Source organism: Misgurnus anguillicaudatus, chromosome 11 (assembly GCF_027580225.2).
Source record: "Misgurnus anguillicaudatus chromosome 11, ASM2758022v2, whole genome shotgun sequence".
Classification (NCBI taxonomy): domain Eukaryota; kingdom Metazoa; phylum Chordata; class Actinopteri; order Cypriniformes; family Cobitidae; genus Misgurnus; species Misgurnus anguillicaudatus.
The window spans coordinates 34,863,063-34,877,052 of NC_073347.2; the positions used below are offsets into that span (position 1 = coordinate 34,863,063).

Here is a 13,990-nt window from a genome sequence, read left to right on the forward strand (position 1 = left end):
TGCCGATACATTATATAGAATAATAGTTATCCCAATTTAAAACAAAATTCAAAATAGTGGACAGGCGGTTTGGTCATTTCCGGCATAATATATATCGACAGATTGGTCATGAGCCAAAGAATCCATAGACACCAAGATCATAATTTTCTATCAAACATTTCAATAGTTATGGGCAAAAATAGGCATTTTTCATATATCATGACCCATAGGTGGCGCTGTCCTCAAATTTGGCATGGTACCCCAGTTCATGGTCCTTATGAAGGGTACCAAGTTTCATTTCAATTGATCAAAGAATGACCGAGATAATGACTCAGAACGAATTTTGGGTCGACATCGATAAAAGTACGCATTTATTACTTTTGAACAAAGATAAAAATCAAAATTCTGTTCGGTCATTTCTCTGCGGCTCGGTTCAAAGATTATCTGTGCCAAATTGCGTAACAATGCAATTAACGCTGCAAAAGTAGTAGCGAAAAAACAAAATACTGTACTTTTCAAAATGGCCGCTACTGTAATGGGTGGAGTCTTAATGTAAGGAGGTCATTGTAATGAGCGTGAGGAGAGGAATCAGATGTAGTAGGTAGAGTTTTTGTTGATCAAATGATTCTACAGTTATAACCATTTGAATATTGAATTTTTGAAGTGTTGGTGGCGCTATAGAGTTAATGCTAGAGACCCCATAGTTGGTCACATGACTATTTAGGACCACCACTACAAGTGTGCCAAATTTGTTTCATTTTCCTATGTACGGTTCATAGGGCTGCCATAGACTCCCATTGGGGAAGAAGAAATATAATAATAATAATAATAATAAATATAGCTGCAAGCAGCAACTCGGGGCCAAGCACCTTCAGCGCAATAATGAGCACCCAAAGCAAGCACAGCAAGCACACAAAACACAGCAAGCTCACAAATCACAGCAAGCTCACAAAGCACAGCAAGCACACAAAGCACAGCAAGCACACAAATCACAGCAGGCACACAAAGCACAGCAAGCTCACAAAGCACAGCAAGCTCACAAAGCACAACCAGCACACAAAGCAGAGCAAGCACACAAATCACAGCAAGCTCACAAAGCACAGCAAGCACACAAAGCACAGCAAGCACACAAAGCACAGCAAGCACACAAAGCACAGCAAGAACACAAAGCACAGCAATTACACAAATCACAGCAGGCACACAAAGCACAGCAAGCTCACAAAGCACAGCAAGCACACAAAGCACAGCAAGCACACAAAGCACAGCAAGCACACAAAACACAGCAAGCACACAAAGCACAGCAAGCACACAAAGCACAGCAAGAACCAGCACAATGCAGAGCAACAACAGCAAACATGGAAAAATAGAACACATGTGAACTAGAGACAGGTTGAGAAGAATTGATGAGGAAGAACAAAACATCATGACTCAGGTGGGATTCGAACCCAGGGACTCAGAATCTCAATGCATGTGGTTTAACTAGATGCGCCACTCAGTTGACACAGTTCATGAGGCAGCAGACAAGAGATTAGAGAGCTGAAAGGATTAACATATGTCAATCACCAAAGATGCAGGAAAGACACAGCAGAAGCACCACAATGCAGAGCAACAACAGCAAACATGGAAAAATAGAACACATGTGAACTACAGACAGGTTGAGAAGAATTGATGAGGAAGAACAAAACATCATGACTCAGGTGGGATTCGAACCCAGGAAGTCAGAATCTCAATGCATGTGGTTTAACTAGATGCGCCACTCAGTTGACACAGTTCATGAGGCAGCAGACAAGAGATTAGAGAGCTGAAAGGATTAACATATGTTAATCACCAAAGATGCAGGAAAGACACAGCAGAAGCACCACAATGCAGAGCAACAACAGCAAACATGGAAAAATAGAACACATGTGAACTACAGACAGGTTGAGAAGAATTGATGAGGAAGAACAAAACGTCATGACTCAGGTGGGATTCGAACCCAGGAACTCAGAATCTCAATGCATGTGGTTTAACTAGATGCGCCACTCAGTTGACACAGTTCATGAGGCAGCAGAAAAAGATTAGATATCTGCAAGGATTGACATATGTCAATCACCAAAGATGCAGAATTGACACAGCAGAAGTAGAAATAACATAAATACAATGTACATGAGTTCAAGTGAAATTGAAGACAAGCAGATCATTATGTATAGTAATGCTATACAATGTAATATACAGTAATATTCATTTACTATGGCAAATAGACAACGTCACAGGCACTGTCAACTTTGGAGTGGTATTTCTAAGAAAGAGAACAGAATATCAAAAATCTGTTCAGTCATTTCTGTGCGGATTGCTCCAAACATTATACGAGCAGAACCTGGCAAAAAATAAACAAAATTTGTAAAAGGAGTAGCGGAAAAATCATCTACCAAATGCTTTACAATAATACATGAACAGAATTTTGGAAAATGACAAATGAGGTATCGTTGCAACCGGCATAAACCAGTGAATACAATTTCAGAAAGAAATTCATATCAGAAAAAGTATTCAGAAGTTATAAGCAGTTCCATAAGAACTGTTATAGTTTATTACCCCTAGGTGGCGCTGTTCTCTGACTTCCCAGGTACCTTCAGGACATCATGTCAAAGCTCCTTACCACTTTTTGCACGGATATGTGCAATAGTTCAAAAAATATAACAATTCATGTGAAATTTCAAAATGGCGGACAGGCGGTTTGGTCAAACCCGGCATAATACACATCGACAGATGCGGCATGAGCCAAGCAATCCATAGACATCAAGATCATAATTTTCTGACAAACAGTTCAGAAGTTATGGGCAAAAATAGCCTATTTTCATATCTCATGACCCATAGGTGGCGCTGTCACCAAATTTGATATGGACCCCCAGTTCATGGTCAACATGAAGTGTACCAAATTTCATTTCAATTGATCAAAGAATGACCGAGGTACAGCTTCAGAACCATTATTGCATCAACCTTGTTAAGTTCACGCATTTATTACTTTTGCATAAAGATAAATATCAAAATTCTGTTCGGTCATTTCTATGCAGCTCACTACAAAGATCATCTGTGACAAACTTCATAACAATTGAACCAAATTTGAATGAGGAGTAGCGAAAAAACAAACAACTGTACATTTCAAAATGGCCACTACTGTAATGGGAGGAGTCTTACTGTAAGGTATTAAAATCAATTAATGTGAGAAGGGCAATCACGTGTACTAAGTAGAATTTTCATAGTTCAAATGTATCATTAGTTATAACAGTTCGAACATTGAATTTTTGATCTGCTGGTGGCGCTATAGAGTTACTGCTAGAGACCCCATTATTGGTCACATGACTATTTAGGACCACCACTACAATTGTGCCAAATTTCATCATTCTACTACTTATGGTTCATAGGGCTGCCATAGACTCCCATTGGACAAGAGTAAGAATAATAATAAATATAGCTGCAAGCAGCAATTGCGGGGTCAAGCACCTTCGGCGCAATGCACACACAGCACAGCAAGCACACAAAGCACAGCAAGCTCACAATGCACAGCAAGCACACAAAGCACAGCAATTACACAAATCACAGCAGGCACACAAACCACAGCAAGCTCACAAAGCACAGCAAGCACACAAAGCACAGCAAGCACACAAAGCACAGCAAGCTCACAATGCACAGCAAGCACACAAAGCACATCAATTACACAAATCACAGCAGGCACACAAAGCACAGCAAGCTCACAAAGCACAGCAAGCACACAAAGCACAGCAAGCACACAAAGCACAACAAGCACAGAAAGCATAGCAAGAACACAAAGCACAGCAATTACACAAATCACAGCAGGCACACAAAGCACAGCAAGCTCACAAAGCACACAAAGCACAGCAAGCACACAAAGCATAGCAAGCTCACAAAGCACAGCAAGCACACAAATCACAGCATGCTCACAAAGCACAGCAAGAACCACCATAATGCAGAGCAACAACAGCAAACATGGAAAAATAGAACACATGTGAACTACAGACAGGTTGAGAAGAATTGATGAGGAAGAACAAAACGTCATGACTCAGGTGGGATCTGAACCCAGGAACTCAGAATCTCAATGCATATGATTAACTAGATGCGCCACTCAGTTGACACAGTTCATAAAGCAGCAGACAAGAGATTAGAGAGCTGAAATGATTAACATATGTCAATCACCAAAGATGCAGGAAAGACACAGCAGAAGCACCACAATGCAGAGCAACAACAGCAAACATGGAAAAATAGAACACATGTGAACTACAGACAGGTTGAGAAGATTTGATGAGGAAGAACAAAACATCATGACTCAGGTGGGATTCGAACCCAGGAACTTAGAATCTAAATGCAATTGGTTAACTAGATGCGCCACTCAGTTGACACAGTTCATGAGGCAGCAGACAAGAGATTAGAGAGCTGAAAGGATTAACATGTCAATCACCAAAGATGCAGAATTGACACAGCAGAAGTAGAAATAACAGAAATACAATGTACATGAGTTCAAGTGAAATTGAAGACAAGCAGACCATTATGTATAGTGATGCTATACAATGTAATATACAGTCACATTAATTTATTACTATGACAAATAGACAACGTCACAGGCACGGTAAACTTTAGAGTGGTATTTCTAAGAAAGAGAACAGAATATCAAAAATCTGTTCGGTCACATCTGTGCGGATTGCTCCAAACATTATACGAGCAGAACCTGACATAAAATACACAAAATTTGTAAAAGGAGTAGCGAAAAAATCATTTACCATATGCCTTACAATAACACATGAACATAATGTTGGAAAATGACAAACAAGGTATCGTTGCGATCAGCATAAAACAGTGAATACAATTTCACAAAGAAAATGTATATCAGACAATGTATTCAGAAGTTATAAGCAGTTCAATAAGAACTGTTATAGTTTATAACCCCTAGGTGGCGCTGTACTCTGACTTCCCAGGTACCTTCAGGATATCATGTCGAAGCTCCTTACCATTTTTTGCGCGGATATGTCCAATAGTTCAAAAAATATAACAATTTATTTGAAATTTCAAAATGGCGGACAGGCGGTTTGGTCAAACACGGCATAATTCACATCGACAGATGTGGCATGAAGTGAGCAATCCATAGACATCAACATCATAATTTTCTGACAAACAGTTCAGAAGTTATGGGCAAAAATAGCCTATTTTATTATCTCATGACCCATAGGTGGCGCTGTCACCAAATTTGGCATGGACCCCAAGTTCATGGTCCACATGAAGTGTACCAAATTTCATTGCAATTGATCAAAGAATGACTGAGCTACAGCTTCAGAACCATTTTTGCGTCAACCTCGTTAAGTTTGCGCATTTATTACTTTTGAACAAAGATAAAAATCAAAATTCTGTTCGGTCATTTCTATGCGGCTCACTCCAAAGATCATCTGTGCCAAATCTCATAAGAATTGAACCACATTTGAAGGAGGAGTAGCGAAAAAACGAAATACTGTACATTTCAAAATGGCCGCTACTTAATGGGTGGAGTCTTACTGTAAAGTATCAAATTCAATAAGCGGGATGAGAGCAATCACGTGTACTAAGTAGAATTTTCATAGATCAAATAGTTCACCAATTATAACAGTTTGAACATTGAATCTTTGGACTACTGGTGGCGCTATAGAGTTACTGCTAAAGACCCCATTTTTGGTCACATGACTATTTATGACCATCTCTACAACTGTGCCAAATTTCATCATTTTCCTATGTACGGTTCATAGGGCTGCCATAGACTCCCATTGGGGAAAAATAATAATAATAATAATACTAACAGAAACAATAGGTGTCTCAGCACCTTCGGTGCTTGACCCCTAATAATAATACTAACAATAGCAATAGGTGTCTCAGCACCTTCGGTGCTTGACCCCTAATAATAATAAGAAAACCATCAAACGCAATAGTGGCCTGCCGCCCTGCGGGCTTGGCCCCTAAATATAATACATATACATTCTCGACTGAACTAATCTTAAAACTACACTTTGTGACCACGAAACGGTAATATAAAGTAACGGCTTTTCCGTCCATTGAGTTGTTATGAGCTTCAAAGCAGCTGAAAGTTTTACCTGTCATTCTGGCCGCCCTCAAATCCGTGGCGGAAGAAGTAGTTCTCAAACAAAGAGGCTTTTAAAATAACTCCGTTGTTGTTTTCTAGTTTTCGTTTTTCAAACGTGTGCCGTCGAACTGTTGTATAAAAGCAATATCGCTCTCGGAGTCGTGTGATATAGCTCTATATCATCACGGCTGTGATTGCCTCCGGCACTCGGCCTACGGCCTCGTGCCTCTGGCCTAATCACAGCCGTGATGATATAGAGCTATATCACACTCCTACTCGAGCGATATTGCTTAATTAAGGGTCGTTCAAATTATAACGTTATATACACGTTAACCCTTGTAGCTTGGGTTTGGGGATAGGGTTATGTTAGGGTTGGGTTAGGGTTATAAACAACTTTTTGTTACATAAATTCACATTCTAATCCAAACTCCAATTTTGACACAAACTCCAAGCAACTATTGTTTAAAAAATAGACAAAAACAGGAGAAAAACGCATATATTAACTCATTCCCCACCATTGGTGAGTTATCTCGTCAATCAAGAGAAAACATTTGCATTAGAAAACGTGTCCCTAATAATTTTTTGGTTATCTGTATTACCGTGATTTACCCAATTTATAAAAAAACTGAAGCAAAAAATTATTTATTAATTTTAAACTCTGTGTATGTTCTGTTCTTATCGAGCCCCTAAGGCAGGGTTTCCAAAATCTTACCCTGGAGGGTTGGAGCACGGCAGAGTTTAGGTCCAACCCTAATCAAACTTACCCACCTGTGATTGTCTAGTGATCATAAAGACATTGATTAGCTTGCTCAGGTGTGTTTGAACAGGGTTGGAGCTAAACTCTGCAGTGCTCTGGCCCTCCAGGGTAAGATTTGGGGAACCCTGCCCTAAGGTGACATTGGAGTAAAAAAATTGAAAGTTTAGTTTCATGTGCTCACGCGAAACCTTCATGTGCAGATTTTTTTTAAGTTTAGTTTTGCGTGGTCACGTGAAACTTTCACGCACACACGTGAAACTATCGCACGCGCACATGTAAATAAACGTGGTAGCATTCTATAACCAACCTCACACCCGTAACTTTTCGGGTTTCACAACCGTATTTACAGAGAAGCTGTGGCGTGTGAACAGAATCGCACTGGACAACCAGTTGTCTGTCACGTCATTCGTTGCTCTTTGTGTTAAGATAACGTTACAGTGCATGAAAATGACTGCAAACTACGCAGCAGAATTGCTCCATAAGGTTAATGTGATATTATATTACCTTTATAGATGCCACAGAACATATTACATTACGCATAAAATTGCGTGCAGCTCAGTAAGTGAGATATATACAGATTAAACTTGAAAAGTGGACGATTAGTATAATGTTAAGTGTATAATAAAAGGGATAAAAAATTAGCTGTTTATTTACCCACCTTTTATCTTCAGTGAAGCAATAAAGAAGATATTTTGCAAAAAAAACCCATCTGTGATTCATATAATGCAAGGCAAAAGATGCGTCACTTTGAGAGGTCAAAAAGCAGATATATCCAATACAAAAGTAATCTCCATGACTCCTGGTGACATTTTTTTGCTGCTTGTGAAGCAAATCGGTCGGTTTTTGCAGGATATTGAATGTTATTTACAACATTATTAGCGTCCATACAGAACTGTGGCAACATATAAAGTGCACTTTTTACACTCCCGCTCTCTAGGTGGCGCTAAGAGGCTGGTTTTGCCTGCGGTTGGTAAACCATACTCCCTGCGCCACCTTCAGAGCGGGAGCGTAAGTGCACTTCCTATTTGGCTGCGTTAATGCTTTAAATAAAGTTCAATTTCTTGCAAAAACGTATCGATTTGCTTCACAACTCATTATGATTACTTTTGTATTGGATATATCTGCTTTGGTAAAATGTGCAGTTGCTGAAACTGATTTTATGTTCATTCATTTTGGAAATTAAACCTTTAATAAGGAACCACCCTTGTTTATTTTTCTCTGCACAATGGTAAGCGTTACACCAGCCAGCTGTTTTTGTTAATTACATAAATGAAGTTTTGCCCATTGCATAAATAATACTTTTTTTTATATTTTCGTCAGTCACTATGGTTACAGGCGCCGCGTGTAACTAGCATACGGGTTTGAGGTCGGTTGCTCGTTCATACAGGCAGTGCTCTATTTGTGTCTTTAATTTGCTGTGTGAACAGGACACTTCCAGACTCACACCTGTAAGTAAATACGGTTGTCACTCCCGAAATGTTTTCGTGTGAACGCACCCTTAGTTTCAAGTGCGCACGCGTTAGTTTCAAGTGTGCACGTGAAAGTTTCACGTGAGCACGCGAAAGTTTCACATGAGCACGTGAAAGTTTCTCATGTGCACGCGAAACTAAACTTTATTTAATTTTTACTCCATGTCTCCTTACGGGCTCCGTATGTTCTGAATCTGATCTCTAACAAAATTCCTTCATAAAAATGCAATCATTTCAGCTTTTTGCTAAAAAATATTTTTTAAGAAAAATACCCATTTTTAAGAGTTTATAAGCAGAGAAAAAATACAGATAGAATGAAAAACAATTTGTCCTGTTTTGTTTGTTTGTTTATTGTTTGTTTGAAAGCAGATGATCTGTTCTTTCATTTGATATATTTGTATGTTTATGTATTTTTAGAAGAACATTTTCCTAGAAGGAATATTGTGAAACTTTTGTGAAAATCACAAAAATGCTAAGTTAAATTACATCCTAAAACAAATCCCAAATCTAAACCCAAACAAACTGGTTTAAAAAACAGGAAAAAAATTGAGAAGCCAATACATAAAATGACACAAAAAGATGCACCGTGAACGTGAATGACTGCCGTATCATATGCACGCAAAATTGGAATTTGGCGCATGTATTGCCCGAGTTTCTTTTACACTGCGTGCTATTTATATGCATTTCCATGAGACTTGTGTTGGTAATAAAATAACTTTTTCCAATCTCACTGTAGTATTTAATCAATGTAAGTGGTCAACGTTTGCCAAAAGAACATTATTTCAGGTAAAACCTTAAGACTTGGTACATCTTTAAAATTCTGTAAAGATGATGTCAAGTGCTTTTTGTAATGGTGGTGAATATAAGTTAAATACAGGAGCATCCATATGCTGATGAATGCTCTGTTTATCATTGTGCAATCCCTCAGTACTGCCAACAAACACTGCCTGTCCCAATTCTGTGTTAATGAGAAGTGGGGCTTTATAATGCCCGGAGAGAGCTGTCCTTCAATTGCACCATTTATCTTAATGCTACTGGCTTGGCTGTTCCAAGACCTCCGGAAAGAGGGGTGATATGGATATGTTAACTGCTAACTGGATCATGCTAACCAGCCTAACTGTGTGATGCCTTGTGTTTCTACATTTGTGTGTTTTTACAGGATATGAATGATTTCACGCCCGTCTTCAGTCAGCAGCTTTACAAAGGGATGGTTGCTCCAAACGCAGAGAAGGGGACTGTTATCACTACTGTGTTTGCAGAAGATCAGGACCCTCCAGTAAGTACACAAAACTATGAACTATGACCTCTGTCATGTCCAGCTGGTGGTCAAATATCTTATTTATATGGAGTTACACTTTATTTTGATTGTCCTTTTTTGACTATAAGTAACACTGCACATACATGAAACAGCATGTTGAATCGGCGGTGAAGCTCATCTTGGATTTGGATCCGTTATTAATGGCTGTACGGCTTAGCCAACCAGTGCCTGAGAAGAAAAATGGAAGTGATGAAGCAAGCAAAGGGAATGCAATGAACGCTTGTCTAACATGTTTTTGTGTATGATTTTTTTTTTTTAAAGAAGGCTTATAAGATGGATATACCACAAATCCGTCTGTGGTGAGTGATATTTTTATAAAACTGGTAAGCGAGCGCTGCTTTGTTTATTTTTTTGTGTACCAGTAGTCACTAGCTTTTTTGGTTTCCCATTTCTAATAACGAATCGAGGGATAACCTTCTGATTTATCTGATGAAGCAAATACGGAAGTGACTTAAACTGCAATTCAACGACTGGCCACTAGAGGCCGGCTCCAAAAGGGAGTCAATTCCCATGGACTCCCATGTTAGAATGCCCAACTTTACAGCAGAAATAATATGTTTATATCCTAGTAAAAAAAGTGATTTTGTTCTATATAGCAAATTTCTCCCTTCATGACAACTGTGAGGGAGGTGACATTTTTTGTAACTCATCCGTTTAAATTATATTAGCCTTAAAGTTGTGCATAATTAGGGGCATTCGCACTTGAGTGACGGGTGAACTGCCACTGCTGTCACTACCGTCAAGTTAGGTGGGCGTGGTTTCAGCAACCAGCCACCTTAGCTTCACCCACTTCCCGCCTCTTTACCCATTTTTGGTTGTCAGCGAGTGATGCGTGGTGACGTGATGCTAAGATGGTGACGGCAGGCACCGCCTACTATTGGCTTCTAAAAATCTCTTTACAAACCTATGGGTGACGTCACGGACACTACGTCCATATTTTATGCAAATACAGACTACTGCCACCTGCTGGTACAGAAGGTTACCTCATCTCATGCAGGTGCAGGACAAATTTGCTACTTGGCCACCATCCGCTTAGTGTGTCAGGGCTACTTTGTTGACATCGCTTTAATGTTCCTACCATTATAGTCAACAGAATGTCAAAGTGGACCATCAAAAATAAAGTAATATCATTAAGTTTTGTAATACATTGAAAAAAACGCACGTGGGGTCCATTTTGGGTCAGAGTTGGATTGGGCTAAGGATTGGAAAACATAGGCATGATTTCATCATTTGACTCTTTAAACACCCTGCTTTGAGTTTTTCCCAGTTGCAAACTTGTTCAACTTTATGCCATTAGCATGTCAGACTAATGGTGTGGTTAAGCATGTTTGTTCTTCACCATCAATTTCTCTTCAGGCCTTTATTTTATTTCCCTGACAGACCGCTTAAACGTCCGCTGTCATGAGACCAGCCGCTTTTTCTCGCTCACTAGACTCTGAAATGAAATTATGTGCAACAACATGGAAATTTTGACGTGGCTGTGAATCGAGGAATGATTTTTGTGCATTCATCTGAAAGTGGAGATATTTATTAGGTTTTAGAATGCAGCCCAGCATGCTCCTGTGAGTTTTAAAGCTGAAGGGAAACACAAGGCCATTACAATATAACAATCATGCACATCTATTCCTACCTTATAAATTACACAAACAAGGTTATACGCTGCCTGAGGTTTAGTTTATTCTGAGTGGCAGTGCACGCATGGGGGTTAGATGTGCACCCACTGCCTGTAAATGTTTATTATCCACAGACAGTAAAATGGAGGTTGGGTTTGTGGGTCTCTCTACTGTATATGCGGTGTGTGAACGTGAGACAAGAAGTGGTCGTTAACGTATTTTATTTGCTGTCAATGACTCCCCCAATGGTGTCTAAGTTTCAAGGATTTTATAAAGATCTGAGTCTTCCAACTATACACAACTATCTTGTTTTAGTCCATATAACATGTTTTCATGTTGCCAGTGCAAACCATCATTTTGGCGTTCAATAACAACTGTCGGGATTTACTAAAGATGCACAGTTGATAATTAGCGCAGAAAAGATGTGGTCTAGTTATTTTAGCGACTGATCTTATTGCATATGCATTTCTAGGAGTTTTCCTTTCAGACGCACAATTTATTATCTAAATTAGTTAATTGATTCATGCAACACGATTTACTAATGCTTGATGACTGATAGGAGGTTACTTTTAGTTTGGGCTTTTAGTTTAGTTTTGTAAAAAATAATATGGAGGGGATTTTTCCACACTATTTTTTCAATTTAATTCAATTCAATTTTATTTATATAGCGCTTTTCACAATTGGTGATTGTTTCAAAGCAGCTTTACATTAATAGAAGCAGTGGAAAGCACAGAAAAACGACAGATAGCACAACATAATACACGATAGCACAAGCAGCTAAATTTGATGCCGCTATGAATCAACATTATAAGCGTGCGTATTGCTAATGTAACGTAAAGAAGAGGGTGCTAAGTTAAGCCCAAGAGGGCTGCCTCCCCGGGTTGAAAAACCCCCTAGGAGAAAAAAAACCCCAGACTCAGCCGGGGAAGTAAAAAAAAGTCATAGGAGGGAAAAACCCTTGGGAGACATATTTATATATACATTGAAACGATTAAGGAGATTAGGCGGAGGTTAAGCGGGTTCTGCCGGTGGTCGTTGGTCATGCATCAGCTGGGCATCACGTTGAAGGTCTGCCGGTGGGTCAGAGGTGTGCCGACTTTCACATTTACCAGAACTGGGTCTGTTTGTCTCATTGTCCTCGAAGAGAAGGACGAGACATAAAGAAAGAAAAACAAAACCCAATTAGCGTAGGGGCCATTCATATGTATACACATGTACATATACACAAACATATATCCATATATATCTATATATATCCACACATATCTACACATACACATATACACATATATATACATACACACACATACACACACATATATATATATATATATATATATATATATATATATATATATATATATATATATATATACATATACATATATATATATATATATATACACACATACATACACATACATACACACACATGTACACATACGTATTGAAGATACAACGTCATCCTAGTGAAAGACTCTGCACAGTTTGGTTTAGGGAGAACGAGAAAAATGCACGGGACGGCGAATGTTTTGGAAATGGGTGCAGTGACACCCTTTTAAGGACTGAAGTCCCGCCCCCGACTAGTGGGCTTAACACCACAAATCTATACCCATCGTGCTTTATTGAAATCCGGACGAGCAAGGGAGTAAAGAGAAACGTATTATTAAAAATATAATTTACCAAGCCATGTTATTTTTTATTTGCTGGATGAAATAAAAGAGGAGTCACTAGGAGTAGTCACACAATAGTAGGTGTTTCAGAAGTAATTTTTTGTCCTCTGTTTCTTTTCAGTGTACTATGGTTTCGTTAAGAACTAATTTGCGCTGCTCTTAGTAGATTGCGTTTGTCATTATGGAAATCAGCTGTTGCCCATGTGTTATCTTATTTGCACTTTTTTAGTAAATGACCTTCAGATATTACTAATTTGCCCCGTTTAGTAAATCTGGTCTTAAATATTGTATAAAATGTAGTTTTTATACATACACTTTTTATAAATAAACCTTTTTAATAGTTATGTTTTAAGAATAACCCTGCAAAATTTGTTAGAGAGTCAATTTACAAATTTCTCCACATCTCTGTGGAAGGGACTCAAATGTGCCAGCTTGAATATCACAGCATCTCCAATTTATGACCAGGGCTTCCTTTCATTAGTGGGTGTTAAAGTGAGTAATGTGTGTATTTTTGTCTAAGTTGGCATTGGAGCCTGTCTTATTTAACAGTTTGCTGCGTGGTTATTGAGGCTAATGAGCAGATGAGTTGAGATTTTTTCTGATGAGGATAAACTCAGGAAAAATTACACTATGAAAAATATGCACATCAAAGGGCAGGTGCCTTATCCACTGATTGGCTCACATCTTACTTTTTTCATTCCATTGACTTCCATACAAATGCGACTGCATCAGACCAAAAACGGAAGTGAAAAGTTTGCACTTTTGCACAAAGTTCAAGTTTGGTGAACACTGACTTGCGAATTCATATCTTTTGAAGGCAGGTGACCAACAGATAATTAATATGTCAAAGCACAGGGGGTGGGAAGTAGGGGTGCTGCAGCACACCCTAATTTCACAGGATTGTTGAAATTTTGGTTCATTTATATTTATTTGTTTGGAGTGTTATACTGTATAAACAATGCATATACGATTTACGATTAACATCGCTCATCTTCCGTTTTATGTATGTTTTTTCAGCCAATTTTAAATTAATTAATTAAATGCTAAAATAAAATAGCAAAATATGTCCTAAATTTTAAAATTA

At 38.6% G+C, this 13,990-nt stretch overlaps 1 protein-coding gene across 2 annotated transcripts in view; it reads left to right on the forward strand.

Annotated features, from left to right (window-relative positions):
* Window positions 1-13,990, forward strand: part of pcdh15a (protocadherin-related 15a) — a 351,466-nt gene that overhangs the window by 241,493 nt on the left and 95,983 nt on the right. For both annotated transcript variants that reach the window (XM_073873588.1, XM_073873587.1), the window contains one exon: window positions 9,462-9,578. In XM_073873588.1, the coding sequence (XP_073729689.1) occupies window positions 9,462-9,578 (117 nt within the window). The remainder of the gene's footprint in view (window positions 1-9,461; window positions 9,579-13,990) is intronic.